This window comes from Conger conger, chromosome 8 (genome assembly GCF_963514075.1).
Source record: "Conger conger chromosome 8, fConCon1.1, whole genome shotgun sequence".
NCBI classification, from domain to species: domain Eukaryota; kingdom Metazoa; phylum Chordata; class Actinopteri; order Anguilliformes; family Congridae; genus Conger; species Conger conger.
This window is the reverse complement of record NC_083767.1, coordinates 61,157,364-61,175,922: the sequence shown is the minus strand read 5'-3', so window position 1 is coordinate 61,175,922 and position 18,559 is coordinate 61,157,364. Positions and strand designations below refer to the sequence as shown.

General features: G+C 49.3%; 1 protein-coding gene across 4 annotated transcripts in view; it reads right to left on the bottom strand.

The window, feature by feature from the left end:
* Positions 1-18,559, bottom strand: part of LOC133134989 (glutamate receptor-interacting protein 1-like) — a 282,057-nt gene that overhangs the window by 36,448 nt on the left and 227,050 nt on the right. For all 4 annotated transcript variants that reach the window (XM_061251696.1, XM_061251695.1, XM_061251698.1 and 1 more), the window contains 8 exons: positions 14,033-14,168; positions 11,897-12,042; positions 11,171-11,254; positions 9,605-9,680; positions 7,140-7,285; positions 4,899-5,046; positions 4,292-4,461; positions 1,177-1,329 (listed from right to left, as the gene is read on the bottom strand). In XM_061251696.1, coding sequence (XP_061107680.1) covers positions 1,177-1,329; positions 4,292-4,461; positions 4,899-5,046; positions 7,140-7,285; positions 9,605-9,680; positions 11,171-11,254; positions 11,897-12,042; positions 14,033-14,168 — 1,059 coding nt within the window. The remainder of the gene's footprint in view (positions 1-1,176; positions 1,330-4,291; positions 4,462-4,898; positions 5,047-7,139; positions 7,286-9,604; positions 9,681-11,170; positions 11,255-11,896; positions 12,043-14,032; positions 14,169-18,559) is intronic.

The window sequence follows — 18,559 nt, the reverse complement described above, 5'->3', positions numbered from 1 at the left end:
CACGCACAGGCCGGAAATCAATACACGCACAGGCCAGAAATCAGTAAACGCACAGGCCGGAAATCAATACACGCACAGGCCGGAAATCAATAAACGCACAGGCCGTTAATCAATACACGCACAGGCCGGAAATCAATACACGCACAGGCCGGAAATCACACACAGGCCGGAAATCACACACAGGCCGGAAATCACGCACAGGCCAGAAATCACGCACAGGCCAGAAATCACGCACAGGTTTACACGCACAGGCCGGAAATCACGCACAGGCCAGAAATCACGCACAGGTTTACACGCACAGGCCAGAAATCACGCACAGGCCAGAAATCACGCACAGGTTTACACGCACAGGCCAGAAATCACGCACAGGTTTACACGCACAGGGCAGAAATCACGCACAGGTTTACACTGTGTCAGGTAAGGGGACGCACTGCATCAGAACACAGAGGAAATAATCTCCAAGGCTGAATGATGAATCAGGAATAAGGAATCAGAAGGATACCACAATCCAAATATTCAAATTAGGCCATACATGAACATCCAAACATCCAATTAATTTGTCTGTAGGTGAGTAGGTAAGTTTATCTGTAGGAGGAGACATGTTTCAGCTCCGTTGTTTAAAAGAGCCCAGGACATAGTCATGAGCATCTTAGCAGCATACATCTGCCTTTCCATCTCCCTACCTGTATGGCCCTAACTGACCAGGCCAAACCTCATCTGACCAATTACATAATGACCAATAATGGCATAAACAGTATGAGAGTCAAATTAATCACCTTACGCTTTTGAGTATCAGATGGCTGATTGACACCAAAAACACTATACAGGCCATTAGTTACCTTGTATTCATACCAGCTACTTATGAGCAATTATTAGGTAACTACTTTGATTTCAGAGGTAGTATGAAACAGTGTATTTTCATAGTACTTACCAAGTGCTTACTGACTTTGTGTCATAGTTAGTACCTCCGAAATCAATAGTTACCCGATAATTGCACATACGTAGCCGGCATTTACCCAGCAAATACTAGGTAATCTCTACGCAGGAAAATGAGCAGAGGCAGTAAGTGATGAGCAGTGGGAGGAGGATGAGGAGGAGGAGGAAGAGGATGAGGAGGAAGAGGAGGAAGAGGAGGAACAGGAGGAGGATGAGGAGGAAGAGGAGGAGGAACATTACTGAAGCTGTTGGGAGAGGATTTGTGGTGCTTGGAGCCCTGGGGGCGGGCGTCGGGGTGGTAGGTGTTGTAGTGCTGGTACGGGAGATAGTTGCTGTTGCTGTTGGTGGTGCAGGAGTCCCAGGGCAGGGGCCTGTTGCTGCGTTGCACCTTGACTGGAGCGCCGGACGGACGGACGGACGGACGGACGGAGGAAGAGGGACAGAACGAACCCAGGGGCACACAAAACACACAGACAAACAGGCGCAGAGAGTGAGAGTCAGAGAGAACGGGAAAGGAAGCTAGACATCCAGAATTAAAGGGATAGAACAGCAAGGTAAGAAGAACAGGAGGTAGTGCTGTCTGAAGAAGGGTGAAGCAACACTGCCCATCATTAGCAGGAAACGAACACGCACACGTTAGACGGAGCCCAACACAAATACACCTTCAACACGTTACACAGAGCCCAACACAGCTTGCAGAAATAAGTTCATTCAATTTAAACTGCAGAACAAAGTGCAATTGTTGATTATCCTGACCTGAATCTCTAAGTGCATCAGTATTGTGTTAGGATTTTGGCTGCTGGTACCACTTGAAGTGTGAAGTGTGTGGACGGTCATATTCACAGAAGAATCTGACCTGCACACTCCACCCTGTCCCTCAGCACAGCCGCGTAACCGCACGTGTGGAGGCGGTCCGGCGTCTGCTCCACGCCCGAGCCTCTCGCTGACGAACGGGGGATCTCATCGATCGGTGTATTTCGGGGCGGGGTAATTTTAGAAGCACTTTACGCGGCGGAGGAGAGGCGGTTCAGCAGCAGGAGGTTTCCCGAGGCTGGGCCGTGTCGCCGGACTTAAGGACGGTGTGCTCCAGAGATCCGTCTCCCTCGCGTCCGGGGGGGAAGACGCTGGGATCTCTGGGCTAATGAAACCTTCCAGCACTGCTGGTCAAAGCTGGGATCTCTGGGCTGTAACGGTTTTTAGCGGCTGCGGTTCACAGCTGAGGGGTGGTAGAGACTGAATGTCCTATGATCACTGAGCCAGCTCTCACCTTACACAGATCTGCTTCAACCAGGATGTGACAGGTTGGCTGGGGAGTTGTGTGGTGTGTGTGAGACCGTGAGTTTGCCGACGCTTTCCGGATGATGTATGTCTGTGCATCTCTAAGCCTGTTTGGGAGATGTACCAGAGATGTAGTTGGGGGGGGGGGGGGGGCAAGGCCCTTAACCCCACATAGCTCCATGGACAGTTGTCCTCAGTGTAGTCTAATCAACTGTAAGTCGCTCTGGATAAAAGCATCAGTTATGTAACTGTAATGTAATAAAGGGGAACCCCCATCTCCTAACTCATATCCAGGTACGGAAGATCAATTCTGCCAAACGGGAAAAGCACTCTGTCACCAACAATTAGGCATTAAGCAACTTGGCAGGGCAGCAAAGGTGGCATCATTCATCTGCCCTTTTGCTGGCAGCAATCGCCCAAAACAGGTCTTAAAATCACCCTGGGTACTAGACTGAAGAGGTGGCCGTGCACTTCCTTTCAGGTGCCGCTCCATTAACCCCCACCCTGGTCAACCAATTCACCCCGACAAGTTTTCCAGTCCAGCCTGGATCCGCGCCCAGTCTGATTTCCTGGCTGTGTCTGCGGTCCGTGCGTGTCAGGCTCTGGCCGATCTTGGCTCATCGTACCCCCCCTCACACAACACCACGGGAGCAGCCAAACTCACTATCCAGCGCAGTGTCCAAGTCCTACACCACTGCTAACATCACACCACGCTTTCAGCCTGCATTCTCAGGGCCTGCAGAGTGTTCAGGGCCTGCAGAGTGTTCAGGGCCTGTAGAGCGTTCAGGGCCTGCAGAGTGTTCAGGGCCTGCAGAGTGTTCAGGGCCTGTAGAGCGTTCAGGGCCTGCAGAGTGTTCAGGGCCTGTAGAGCGTTCAGGGCCTGCAGAGTGTTCAGGGCCTGCAGAGTGTTCAGGGCCTGTAGAGCGTTCAGGGCCTGCAGAGTGTTCAGGGCCTGCAGAGTGTTCAGGGTCTGCAGAGTGTTCAGGGTCTGCAGAGTGTTCAGGACCTGCAGAGTGTTCAGGACCTGCAGAGTGTTCAGGGCCTGCAGGGCCTGCAGAGTGTTCAGGACCTGCAGAGTGTTCAGGACCTGCAGAGTGTTCAGGGCCTGCAGGGCCTGCAGAGTGTTCAGGGCCTGCAGAGTGTTCAGGGCCTGCAGAGTGTTCAGGGCCTGCAGAGTGTTCAGGGCCTGCAGAGTGTTCAGGGTCTGCAGAGTGTTCAGGGCCTGCAGAGTGTTCAGGGCCTGCAGAGTGTTCAGGGCCTGCAGGACCTGCAGAGTGTTCAGGACCTGCAGAGCGTTCAGGGCCTGCAGAGCGTTCAGGGCCTGCAGAGCGTTCAGGGCCTGCAGAGCGTTCAGGGCCTGCAGAGTGTTCAGGGCCTGCAGAGTGTTCAGGGCCTGCAGAGTGTTCAGGACCTGCAGAGCATTCAGGGCCTGCAGAGTGTTCAGGGCGTGCTTGTGGAAGATCGATGAGCCGGCCCCGGTAATATTATCTCTTCAAGGAAATTAAAGTAAACCTAGCCGTCCAGCCAATCACATGAAGCGGAGCCCGTCGAGCCAATCACATGAAACGGAGCTATCGGGTGCTTAACGTCAACTCAATCATAACATAATATTATTGTCACTGGTGCAGAACTACAGTATGCCTATAATATTATTGTCACTGGTACAGAAATGTGTTCATAATACGATTGTCACTGGTACAGAACGATGTTCAGGTCTGGTGGACAACTGTACTCTTATCAACTGCTCTTTAAAATGCTTATACAGCATGAGAATATACTGAGTGTGAGTGATATTATACAGTCATACAGTGAACCTTTGACTGGGGCAGTACAGTGTGTGTGTATGCTGTGTGTGTGTGTGTGTGTGTGTGTGTGTGTAGTGTGTGTGTATAGTGTGTGTGTGAGTATGCTGTGTGTGTGTGTGTGTGTGTAGTGTGTGTGTATGTGTGTATGTGTGTATAGTGTGTGTGTGTATGTATAATGTGTGAGTGTATAGTGTGTGTGTGTGTGTGTGTATGTATAGTGTGTGTGTGTGTGTGTGTGTGTGAGTGTACGTATGTATTCTGGGTGTGTGTACCTTGCTCGGGCCCTTTGAGGGCCAGCCGGGTCTGGTGGTGGGGGAGGATCTCCATCTTGACGTGCTCACAGGCGCTGGCCAGCAGCTGAGTGGCCTCGGCCAGGGAGCAGAACTCCATACTGGTGCCGTCCACCGACAGGATGTGGTCACCCGCGTGCAGCGCCCCACACCTGCAGAGAGGGCGACATCACTTCCTGTCATGGTCACCTCTCCTGGGAGGCCTGGGTACATGTTCTCACCCCCCCACCCAACTTCCAGTCCAATGGCAAGCACTTTCATATCTTTCATATAACCAAACAGGTACACACCTGATTCCACTATCCAAGGTCCTTAGCAAACACTAATGGTTGATTAGTAGAATCAGGTGTGTAGGTTGGTTGGTTGGAGCAAAAGTCCACACCCACATCGGCCCGTTCTTGATAACATCGATGGGGGTTATGGTTAGAGTTAGAGTTAGGCTGGTCTGGGTTCAGCAGTGAGACGGGGGGGGGGGGGGGGTGTGTGTGTGTATGACTGGGCCCCAGATTCAGGTTGTAAGATGGGGGTTAGAGTTAGGGTTAGGGTGGTCTGTGTTTGGCGGTCTGTGTATGACTGGGGCCCTGGTTACCTGTCGGCGATGCTGGCAGGCTTGACCTTCTCGATGATGACCACCTGCTTGTTGCAGTACACAGAGGTAGATAAGGCCAGTCCCAGACTGGAGCCCATGGACTTCACCACGTCCACCAGGAGAGGACCTGACGCCGTGGCTATCGAATCTGGAGTCACAAACCACAGCGACCGTTACCCCTCTGCCCCAGCCAAAGCTGTCCTCTCCCTCTGTCTGCCCTGTTCGCTACCAATTTACTACGGGGCGACATGGCTCAGGCAGTAAGAGCAGTCGTCTGGCAGTCGGAGGGTTGCCGGTTCGATCCCCCGCCCGGGCTGTGTCGAAGTGTCCCTGAGCAAGACACCTAACCCCCAAATGCTCCTGATGAGCTGGTCGGAGCCTTGCATGGCAGCCAATCGCCGTCAGTGTTTGTGTGTGTGTATGAATGGGTGAATGAGAAGCATCAATTGTACAGCGCTTTGGATAAAGGCGCTATATAAATGCCAGCCAGAGGAGCGTTGCGGGGCCTGAGCGACGTGATAAAGCAGCTCCATGAACAGAAGAACAGCAGCCCCACGGCGCAGTGATATCCCACAGCCACTGCAGCAGAGCTCCAGCTACACCCGACCGACCGGCGGGCTCTGTGGGGGCGGGTTTCAGCTGGGAAATTAAATAACCCCTCTGACTATGATTTAAAAACAAGATAAAAACAAAAATATTATTTTTAATTCGTACAGTTTAGGAATCCCACAGTGCATTGGGGGCGTGTTAGCTTGAGAAGGAGGCAACGTCATCTTTCACCCTCTGGATTGTGAAACTGGGCTTGCATTCGTAAGGCTGAGGGGTGGGGGGCTGCTAAACCGGGAGCTAAGTGGGAACTCTCTTTCCTGGATTATAAAATAAGATAAGATATACTTTATTGAACCCCATGGGTTAATTTGTCCTCTGCATTTGACCCATCCTAGTTACTTAGGAGCAGTGGGCACCCACAGTGCAGCGCCCGGGGAGCAATGTGGGGTTAAGGGCCTTGCTCAAGGGCCCAACGGCCGTGCGGATCATTTATTGTGGCTCGACCGGGATTCGAACCACTGACGTTGTGGCTCCCAGTAATGTACCTTAACCACTACGCTACAAGCCGCCCCCTTATACAGTCGTCAGGTAATACATTGGCAATGGAGTTTTCTTAGATATGATACATAATGTATATTACTGTACAGTAATTGATTATCAAAGGAATAACTGAACAAAATTCAGAAGAAATATTCCCCAAACCATCCTTTCACACGCAGGAAAGACAGATTAAACCCCCCAGCCCCCCACCACCCCCACAAAATCTGGAGAAGGGGCACCTCAGTGCACCTCATGAGAAATAAATCCATCCGACATTCATCATTGCTTATGTATTCATGAAAGAGAACGCATCAGTCGCGGTAAAAAAGAGAAAAGCAGCGTTAGCTCTGATTCAGGCCCACTGCGCGACCGGGGAGAGACGCGCTGATGAGCGTTTACGCCGACAGGAGACATCCATCTCCTCCCTCACCTCCCCCGCCTGTCCGCCCCGCTCTCGCTGAGTCTGCTCCACACCGAGCTGAGCTGATTTCGGGGGGCGGTCGGGGTAGGAGAGCGGGAGAGAACCGGAGGCCTCTCGATCTTGATTTCGTGGCTGTAATCACAGCGTTTATTTACTTTTCCCTCTGTCTGGAAGAAGAGCTTCATCTTCACCGGGTTCCACTTCAAGCTTCAGAGTAGCTTTTCCGCAGCAATTTCGCCGGGAATTCTCCTGCGAGTGCTAAAAAGCAGTCACTTTGACTTGTGTGACAAGCACCCACCAAAACAAGCGCTTTCCGAACTGATTTTTATTTGCGAAAAGCTGTACGCTGGATTGTTCAGTCCACAGTGTCGTGTTTACGAGATCTCTGGATTCTCTGGAATCCACTGGATTAGCGGAGATCACTTGTCATTATTTAAAAAGAGGTCCATCTGTAACGATGGGTTTGTTATTGCATATTCCCACTTCGCTCCTCATGAATGACTTCCTCTGCTTCACACTCCTGGGGAGTAGCACCCCTGTCCTGTCCTGTCCCAAACTTCAAAACCTTCCTTTTAATTCCCTGATTATTCCACTGAAATGTCTCCCACTACAGCTGTACTTGTGCTGGGGCTTGAGGAGTTTAGGTGTGGTTGGAGACTCTGCCTGAGGGGCGGGTGGTTTGCGGATGTGAACGTGGCTTTGTGTGAGAGGGTAACAGGGGCGGGGCGTACCCATGACGGACACGTCGTACTCGATCAGCAGCGTGGCCTCCTGCCCGCACTGCTTCAGGATGCTCATGGCCTCCGTGTGCGTGGCTCCGTGGAGACGAATCCCGTCGATGCTCAGCACCCGGTCCCCAGGCTTCATAGTGCCCTCCCTGTACGAGAGAGAGATTCACTGTACTAACACACTGAGTACGGAGAGGGAGACTGTACTAACACAATGAGTACAGAGAGAGAGATTCACTGTACTAACACACTGAGTACGGAGAGAGAGACTGTACTAACATACTGAGTACAGAGAAATTCACTGTACTAACACACTGAGTACGGAGAGATTCACTGTACTAACACACTGAGTACAGAGAGAGAGACTACTAACACACTGAGTACAGAGAAATTAACTGTACTAACACACTAAGTACGGAGAGATTCACTGTACTAACACACTGAGTACAGAGAGAGAGATTCACTGTACTAACACACTGACTACGGAGAGAGAGACGACTAACACACTGACTACGGAGAGAGAGATTCACTGTACTAACCCACTGAGTACGGAGAGAGAGACTACTAACACACTGAGTACAGAGAGATTCACTGTACTAACACACTGAGTACGGAGAGATTCACTGTACTAACACACTGAGTACAGAGAGAGAGATTCACTGTACTAACACACTGACTACGGAGAGAGAGACGACTAACACACTGAGTACAGAGAGAGAGACTGCACTAACACACTGAGTACGGAGAGAGAGAGAGAGATTCACTGTACTAACACACTGGGTATGGAGAGAGAGAGAGAGATTCACTGTACTAACACACTGAGTACGGAGAGAAAAAGTCCCAAGGGGTTTTGGCTTTGGTTGAGAAAATTGAGGGGGAGGGTTTTAATAGGGGCTTGAAACAATGGTATAGCAGCCATTTTGATTGGTTGAAAAGGTATAAGATTGGTATTTTACAGTAGCTACGTTTGACTGCCATATGGCACGCTTGGGACTGAAAGGGTTAATACATTTTGCTAAGGACAACAGCCACAAACAAATGCAAACAAATTCATGAGGACCATGGAATTGGAAGTTGCTTGGTGAATCTAACCAATCATTTCTCTCCAAATGTATGTCGGGATAGGTAATGTAAAAATAATTCACAAATCAGACATTGAATTACAGCAGAAGAAACAACCAGCCAGCAAACGGCCAGCACAATCCCTATCGACTAAAAACTTCATCACTGTCTCAGTTCTACACAGAGCACATGTGGTACAGCCAGGCACTGGGGTCAGCTTCATTTTGACGGTTAATAACGTAATGAATGAAGTAAAGTAAGGAAAGTAAGTTGTTAATAAAGTAGGATAACCGTGGAACGCTTGCTTCAATGCAAAGTGGAATGCACTGTTTAAAAGTAAAGTAAAGAAAAATAATGTGCTGTCTCATGACAAACAGCAGAAGCGACCCAAACAGAGCTTATGAAACCCAGCAGAACAGAATTACTAATATTGCATATTTCCGTGCAGGAGGTTGTGGACTGACAGCCTCGGCAGTGGGGGGGAAAGCAATATCGCGTACCAGGCTCCCGGAGTCCTGACAAGCAGGAGGAGCGATCGGAGAACTCCCACGCAGAAACAGAAACGCAATCACCGTTCAGAAACATTAATAATGACAGCGAGCTTGGAGACGGCTGAGGGGAATCGATCCCGCAGAAACAGGGCAAACAAATCACACACTCAATAAGAGATTCTCCCCGAGGAAGCAGCCAGGAGACGGATAATTCACTGCAATCAAGCACGGGAACTACATTCCGGCACGGGAGTTAGAGCAGGGAACCCAGAGCAGCCGTCACCAAATCTGGACCTCAAATCCACATCCAGCCCTGGTTTTCTCTTCCCCCAGGTAATTAGCGGAACGATCAGTGCTCCTGATTGGCCAGGCAGGTCTTCACACCTGACTCCCAGGTAAAGGGAGGGTGAACACACCTGACTCCCAGGTAAAGGGAGGGTGATCACACCTGACTCCCAGGTAAAGGGAGGGTGGAAAAGCAGTTCTCGGCCCTGGAGGACCGTGATTTGATGATCTCTGAGATAGAGTATGGAGTACACTACTTCAGTATTGGGGTAAATCTGCCCAGTTTTGGAACTAGAGTTGGACTAAATTCCCACAGAACTGGAGAGAGAGGAGCTGTACTGGATTACAGTACCAGAGTTAAAAGATTGGCAATTCTAGTCCTGAAGTGAGAGGGAGTGTTGTATAGCACAAATTTACCATTGAAACAGAGGCCGACTTGTATTTAGTATATTTCCGTGATCTTAACTGCACTGTGTATACACTGTAGTTGTTCCCAAGTCAAGAAAAGAAATAACTGAATCATAGTTCTCCTGTTACTAGACTGACTGAAGACAGCTGCAGATGACGCAGGTCGTCAGAGTCACGCGTGGGCTGCCCATCTGTAACCAAGGTAACTATCCGTCCTCTCACCTGTCAGCAGGGCCTCCTGGACGCACGGTTGATATGACAACGGGGCGGGACTTGTTCCTGTCCTCGTGGGACCCCCCTGCGGCAGAAAAGGGCAGCGTTGTGTCACCGTGGCAACAAGTAGGTAGACATCCCATAATAGTCTCCATCACAATACACGGCATTGCGACCACCCTTGCTTTTCCGTACGTCCCCTGGCAGTATTGTGGGATGTCCGTGCAAGGTTTATGAGAAATAAAGACAGGACCAATAAAGACAGGCTGAGCACAGCGGATTTGTGAAGCGACCTTGATGAAGGTCAGTATGGAATGCAAATAACTGGCAAAGACCGGGAAGGGAAGACAAAATAAACATTTGTATAAACTCCGCCTGCCCGGATGCGGTCCTCATTTCAGTCACGCAGAAACAGGATAATGAATAAAACATTCGTAATATACACTACTTTAATTCATTAAAAAGACCTATCTTTGACCTTCAAAACGCTTCTTTTCCTCTTGCGGAAGACTGGAGTTTTGTTCTGTTTCATTTTAATGAAGCTGGATTCAGGTCAGCAGAAAGTGGCCAAACAAATGGAGATTTGGCTAAGGAATGCACAGGGGACAGATCTCTTTTTCAGATAATCCCCTTTTCTTAACGTCAGGAGGAAATAACATCGCTTATAAATGCTTCCCCTGGAACGTCTCGTTAGTATATCAGCAGCGCAAACAGCTGCTGGGATTCCTGGCCCAACGCAAGCCCAACACACTCACTCACCTCACAGACGCCTAACCCAACACCAGCCCCACACTCACTCACCTCACAGAGACTCCTAACCCAACACCAGCCCCGCACTCACTCACCTCACAGAGACTCCTAACCCAACACCAGCCCCACACTCACTCACCTCACAGAGACTCCTAACCCAACACCAGCCCCACACTCACTCACCTCACAGAGACTCCTAACCCAACACCAGCCCCACACTCACCTCACAGAGACTCCTAACCCAACACCAGCCCCGCACTCACTCACCTCACAGAGACTCCTAACCCAACACCAGCCCCACACACTCACTCACCTCAGAGACTCCTAACCCAACACCAGCCCCACACTCACTCACCTCACAGAGACTCCTAACCCAACACCAGCCCCACACTCACCTCACAGAGACTCCTAACCCAACACCAGCCCCGCACTCACTCACCTCACAGAGACTCCTAACCCAACACCAGCCCCACACTCACTCACCTCAGAGACTCCTAACCCAACACCAGCCCCACACTCACTCACCTCACAGAGACTCCTAACCCAACACCAGCCCCACACACTCACTCACCTCACAGACTCCTAACCCAACACCAGCCCCACACTCACTCACCTCAGAGACTCCTAACCCAACACCAGCCCCACACTCACCTCACAGAGACTCCTAACCCAACACCAGCCCCACACACACTCACCTCACAGAGACTCCTAACCCAACACCAGCCCCGCACTCACTCACCTCACAGAGACTCCTAACCCAACACCAACCCCACACTCACTCACCTCACAGAGACTCCTAACCCAACACCAGCCCCGCACACTCACCTCGCAGGACAAAGCCGAACGAGTTGCCCTCTTTGTGCAGTGTGACCTCCACGGTTTTAAACATGACCCCTGAGCCTTGGAGAGCTGGAGGAAGGACAAAGAGATGCTGTTTCAGGGATTACCTGCCTGCTGGTACACCACACATCCTGCTCCAGCCGTGTAGATAAAGGCCTGTGCGAATGCCTCATAGCTGTCAATAAACTTAAAATATAGATCTCGCGGATTTTGAAAGGAACTTTAGCCCCTTAACAGACAGATACGACCTGCATGTTACAGATGCTGGTAGCATCAAAATAATTGACAAACACAGAGATGTACAATTGGGTGTCATAAGGATGTCATAAGGCTCTGATCCCTCTGGGACCCCATTTGTAATGTCAGTCTTTTAGTCACAGCAAACTACACACTCCCACAGGTTGGGCCTGATATAGTCACAGTTCACGCTCACAGACAGTGGCCCTCACAGAAGACGGAGTCACTCACAGAGACCCTCACAGAAGATGGCGTCACACACAGACAGAGACCCTCACAGAAGATGGCGGACACACTCTCATAGAGACCCTCACAGAAGATGGTGGACACACTCTCATAGAGACCCTCACAGAAGACGGAGTCACACACAGACAGAGACCCTCACAGAAGACGGAGTCACTCACAGACAGAGACCCTCACAGAAGACGGAGTCACTCACAGACAGAGACCCTCACAGAAGACGGAGTCACTCACAGACGGGCGGGAGCTCGTACTCCACCTCCAGCACCACCCTCTCCCCCACGTTCTTCAGCAGGCTGATGATCTCATCGTGCCGGAACTTGGCCAGGTTGATCCCGTTCACAGACTTAATGTAGTCTCCTACGTTCAGCTGATCACTCCTGAGTGAGGGAAAGGGGAGAGAGAGAGGGGAAGAAGGGGAGAGAGAGAGAGGGAGGGAGAGAGCGGGGAGAGAAAGAGAGAGGGAGAGTGGGAGAGAGAGAGGGAGAGAGAGAGGGGGGGAGAGGGGTGATAGAGAGTGTCAGAGGGAAAGTGTGAGAGAGGGAGAGAGGGGGAGAGAGAGGGAGAGAAAGAGAGAGGGAGAGTGGGAGAGAGAGAGGGAGAGAGAGAGAGGTTTTGGGATGAAAAGAGAGTTCGCTGAACTGTGTTTTAAGAGTGTTCAGCTCTCTTTTACTGTACACTCTAATGAGGAGACTGGTCAAAGCCCCAGTCAGGCTGGAGAGAGAGAGAGAGAGTGTGTGTGTGAGTGCATGTGTGTGTGTGTGAGTGTGTGTATGTGTGTGTGTGTGTGTGTGTGTTTGTGTGAGTGCATGTGTGTGTATATGTGTGTGTGTGTGTGAGTGTGTGTATATGTGTGTGTGTGTGTGAGTGCATGTGTGTGTGTGAGTGTGTGTATATGTGTGTGTGTGTGTGTGAGTGCATGTGTGTGTGTGTGAGTGCATGTGTGCATTTCATTGTATGTCGCTCTGGATAAGAGAGTCTGCTAAATGCTTTGTAATGTAATGTAATGCAATGTATGTGTATGCGTGTGTGTGGGTGTGTGTGTGTATGTGTGTGTATATGTGTCTGTGTGTGTATATATGTGTGTATATGTGTATGCATGTATGTGTGTGTGTGTGTATGTGTGTGTGCATGTGTGTATATGTATGTGTGGGTGCATGTATGTGTGTATGTACGTGTATGTGTATGTGTGTGTACATGTGTGCATGTATTTGTGTGTATGTGTGTACATGCTTGTGCGTGTATAGTGTGTGTGTGTATGTGTGTTTCTATGTGTGTACATGTTTGTGTGTGTGTGTGTGCATGCTCACGTGTGTATAGTGTGTGTGTGTGTGTGTGAGTGTGTATGTGTTTGTGTGTGTGTGTGTGTGTGTGTGTGTGCATGCTCGTGTGTGTGTATTAGTGTGTGTGTGTGTGTATAGTGCGTGTGTGTTTGTGTGTGTGTGTGTGTGTGTGTATGTGTGTGTATGTGTGTATATGCTGACGTGTGTATTAGTGTGTGTGTGTATAGTGTGTGTGTGTTTGTGTGTGTGTGTGTATTAGTGTGTGTGTGTATAGTGTGTGTGTGTGTGTGAGTGTGTGTGTGTGTGTGTGTGTGTGTGTGTGTGTGTGTATATATAGTGCGTGTGTGTGTGTGTGTGTGTGTGTGTGTGGAGGTAGTGGGTCAGACTCCAGGCAGGCAGGTCTCATGTAAATAAAGAAGATTTGAATTCTGGCCTCATGCTGCACCGGGAGCTCCATTAATTCATTAATTCAGCTGAAATGGAATAAATCTAACTGCAAAGATGAATAACGTGTGAAATATAAGCAACGCAGGACACGATGATATGTGATTTCAGCGCTTTCAGACACCGTGTCAGAGCGGTTTTGGCATTCCAATGACATCTCACAGCCAGAGTAACCTTATTAAATGAGTGTCACTTCCAGATAAATCGCTCCATAAGAAATATAATTTTCTGCAATCAATAGGAAAAGTCTTTGGGATGAGACTCCTGACACAGCAGTCGGGACATTACATCATTGGAAATTTTGTGCGAGGCTAGGAAAAGATATCTTTGTGTCACTTTGTGTCAATATTTTAGGGACCCCAGCAGACCCTGCTGCTCTCCAGGACCAGGGCTGGGGACCCCAGCAGACCCTGTGGCTCTCCAGGACCAGGGTTGAGGACCCCAGCAGACCCTGCGGCTCTCCAGGACCAGGGTTGGGGACCCCAGCACACCCTGTGGCTCTCCAGGACCAGGGCTGGGGACCCCATCTGACCCTGTGGCTCTCCAGGACCAGGGCTGGGGACCCCAGCACACCCTGTGGCTCTCCAGGGCCAGGGCTGGGGACCCCAGCAGACCCCGGCAGGCCCCGGGGTGACGGTGGTACCTGGCTGCGATGCCTCCCTGGCGCAGGTTGGACACGCGGGGCTTGCCGTCCTTGTCGATGCCGCCGGAGACGGTGAGGCCCAGCGTGGTGCCCTCCTTCTTCATCAGCTCCACCAGGCAGGAGCCCTTAAACTCCTCTGTGAGAGAGAGAGAGATAGAGAGAGAGAGCAGGGGTCAGGAGGGGCACAGGAGCCCTTAAACTCCTTCCTTAGAGAGAGCTTGGGTCAGACCGGGATCTTTCCACCTCGTGCCTTCTGAATGGTAGTGCTCACAGCGCCCTCTAGGGGTCAACTCAGAGGACAGTTATCATACAGCCAATCAAAGGGCAGTTTTCATAGGTTGATACAGAGGGCAGCTCTCACACAGCGAATTAGAGGACTGCTTTCATACAACCAATCAGAGAGAGTCTTGCATACAGCCAACCAAAGCGCTGCTCTCATACAGCCAATCAGAGGGCATCTGTCATATAGAGGGCTGATCTCAAACAGCCAATCAGAGGGCTGCTCTCATAGATTCATACCACCATCCCACACTCATTTTGCTCCAGGCAGCATAGTCCCTGATGAGCCACACAGAGCCTCCACAATCTGCTTTTCCTTCTGTGTCTTGTGCTTATTATGAATGTATTTATTCATCTGGGACAGCTAGCATAATGCTAAAAGCTTTCATGACATGCAAATGTGGTGCACTGCACCCAACATAGCCACAGGCTAATTTCCATATGCGGCCCACGTCGACTACATCCAGCACCGCACGTGCAAAAGCATGAAACGTTGACAAAACAACAGAAAATAAGGACAAAAGCCATTACAGAGAAGGGACACCACTCCAAAATAAACGCATTATTTAAGCACATTTGCATAGAGAGTCAAGCTGAATCTACACTACTGCAACAGGGAGACACGTGTTCCCTTTGTGTGGGAGCGGGAGCGAAATATCCCAACTACAGTCCTCCGACCAGCCTCCCTCCTGCAAGAGACGCAAGCCCACGGCCTCCCACCGAACACACGCGGGGCATTGCCCCCCAGGGCCCGGATGCAGCCTGTAGTGTAGTGGTTAAGGTACATGACTGGGACCCGCAAGGTCAGTGGTTCTAATCCCGGTGTAGCCACAATAAGATCCGCACAGCCGTTAGGCCCTTACATTTTTTTTACATTTTTGTCATTTGGCAGACATTTTTAATCCAAAGCGACTTACAGGTGCATAGGTTCTTCCACAAGTTAAAGCATCACATCCATAACTAGTGAAATACACATGAAGTGCCGTTCTAAACATATAGTTATCATAAGTGCATTTTTTTTTTTGGGGGGGGGGGGGGGGTTGGACAAGAGGGATAGGGATATCAGAAAGGGGGGCGGGGGAAATCAGGAGGGAGGACTAAGGTACAGTTTGAAAAGGTGTGTTTTTAGTCTGCGTCGAAATAGGGGGAGGGATTCTGCTGTCCTGACAGCAGAACGGAAAACAGGCGTGAACATGCAGCTCGACCGCCAGGTGCCCGTAGAGAGGGAATCGTAAGGCGATCAGAGCTGGCAGACCGGAATGGTCTAACTGGGGAGTAGGGAGTGATTAAGGATTGTATGTAAGGTCCTTGAGCAAGGCCCTTAACCCCGCATCGCTCCAGGGGAGGATTGTCTCCTGCTTGGTCTAACCAACTGTACGTCACTCTGGATAAGAGCGTCTGCCAAATGCCAATAATGTAGTGTAATGTAGTGTAATGTAATGTAATGTAGTGTAATGTAGTGTAATGTAATGTAATGTAGTGTAATGTAGTGTAATGTAATGTAGTGTAGTGTAATGTAATGTAGTGTAATGTAGTGTAGTGTAGTGTAGTGTAATGTAATGTAATGTAATGTAATGTAGTGTAATGTAGTGTAATGTAATGTAATGTAGTGTAATGTAGTGTAATGTAATGTAATGTAGTGTAATGTAGTGTAATGTAATGTAGTGTAGTGTAATGTAATGTAGTGTAATGTAGTGTAGTGTAGTGTAGTGTAATGTAATGTAGTGTAATGTAATGTAATGTAATGTAATGTAGTGTAATGTAGTGTAATGTAATGTAGTGTAGTGTAATGTAATGTAGTGTAATGTAGTGTAGTGTAGTGTAGTGTAATGTAATGTAATGTAGTGTAATGTAATGTAATGTAATGTAATGTAGTGTAATGTAGTGTAATGTAATGTAGTGTAGTGTAATGTAATGTAGTGTAATGTAGTGTAGTGTAGTGTAGTGTAATGTAGTGTAATGTAATGTAGTGTAGTGTAATGTAATGTAGTGTAATGTAGTGTAGTGTAGTGTAGTGTAATGTAGTGTAGTGTAATGTAGTGTAGTGTAGTGTAGTGTAATGTAGTGTAGTGTAGTGTAGTGTAATGTAGTGTAATGTAATGTAATGGATGTACCAGCGCAGCGCAGTGGGGGAAGCGCAGGCACATTTCCGTTTACATTGGAGTCATTTGGCTTTCATCACGCTTTCAATCACAGGTTCCTCCTTCCACAGGTGCGACTGCAGCGCTGCGGGGGGGGGGGGGGGGGCTGCGTAACCTCCGCTGGATTCAAGAAGGGGGCAGGCGAGGACAGCGGGACGCAGAGCGCTCCGTCCCGTTTCACCGCCCAAGCCCAAGAGAGGGGCTGCTTCCCCCACGGCCAAGCCCAAGAGAGGGGCTGCTTCCCCCACGGCGAACCCCACCGGGCAGGTGGGTGCACGCGCGCCCCCGTTCAAACCAACCGCCGTTTGGGCAACTTACCCTGTCATCTGAGAGCCAGACCTGTATTTAAGCAGCGCCCCCGCTGGCCGGGAGCAGCACGCCGCACCTATGACCACATATGCATTTCAAAGTGACTCCGGAAGCGTAGCCGGGTAACATCCAACAGGAACGGCGACTCATCAGTATTCCTGCAACGCACTCATATGTGTCCACGCCAATTTCTCCTTCTTTTGTGCGTGTCAACCACAGGGCCTATTTTTGGGGAGAAAATTCAGATTGGCAAGTGTTGTGCGAGCTATAGTTTCAGTTATAGTGGAGGTCCAGATTCAGACCAACAGCTCATAACCCTCCATCGAGGGGGGGGAGGGGGGGTTTCTGCTCCATGGTCACACAGCTGAACCAGGAAGAGACAGCAAAACTATCAACAAAAGAAGAGGGTACGATGCGAAAATATACAGCTGAATCCAAAAGTATTGGGACAGGGACACAATCTCTCTTGTTTTGTCTCTGTACACCGGCACACAGTTTTTGAAATGAAACCATGAATGTGGGACTGAAATGCTTTAAACTGTCGGCCAAGGTGTACAGAAACAACTTAGTGTACTGTATATGCTCACATCCAATCAAATGGCTCCAAACCCATGGATGGCACTTGCAGCAAGACAACGACCCCACACACACTGCCAAAGCAGTTCCCCAGGCCCAAAACATGGAGTGTTCTCAATCGGCCATAACAGTCACCCAACCTCAACCTGACTGAACGTGTGCTTCATTCGCTGAAGACAATACTGAAGGCAAAAAAACCCCGGAGACGGAAACTAAAGATGGCTGCAGTTCAGGCCTGCGATTAGAGAAGATCCCTGCTGAATGATGCAGCTGGTGGCTGGTTGACCAGTTAGACTGGCTCCATACTCAACATGGTTCGACCAGCTCACGCTATGTTTTGAAACAGCTGGTAGCTGGTAAATTCTGGCTGATTCAAGCTGATTAAATTGGAAAAAAGATACAATTTGCCTTAACGTGAAATACATATTCCTATAGTGTAACTAATTTTATATCAAGCCATTATTTAATATCAAAACCCAAAAGTAAACGAAAGAAACCCAAATCGGCAACAAAATTAAGCGAAAACAATGTCAGGATTTACCAGTTGTAGCTAATGAGATCAATTATTCATAAGACTAACAACTTACTCCAGTGTTTCAAATGCATATAAGGCCAAAAAAAAAGAAGCAATGCAAGAGCACTTTATTACTGCTACACCCAGACCATATCCCAGCATGCACTGCTGGTATCCCAGCTCTGGACAGAACAGGAATAAAAACAAACGTCTCTGGAGGCAAAATCCTGCTACCTGCTGTAGCTGGAGGAAATCTATTCTGTAAACACAACCCATCGCATTTACAAAGATGGTCCGCCATACTGGGATCACGCTGCGGTTCTCTGAACGAGCACAAAAACAAGAGAAAACACACTCCTGGATACATCATAAATAATGCACAATACAATGAAACAAATCACATTATACATTATTTTAACGGCCCCACTACAGCCGTGTCTAGTTCATCAGATATCTTTCTGAGCTGGGCCATCACTCACATTATTCCACTCACTGAATGTAGGTCAACTTTCCTGACGCCCTAGAAAACTTTCCAGTGCATTTGACTGGCCCTGCGTGTTTCTTCCTCGGATGGCACAAAATAAATACATTTGGGAGTTTGGAAATCAGGAGGGAGGACTTGAAAAGGTACAGTTTGGAAAGGTGTGTTTTTAGTCTGCGTTGAAATAGGGGGAGGGATTCTGCTGTCCTGACAGTGGTAGGCAAGTC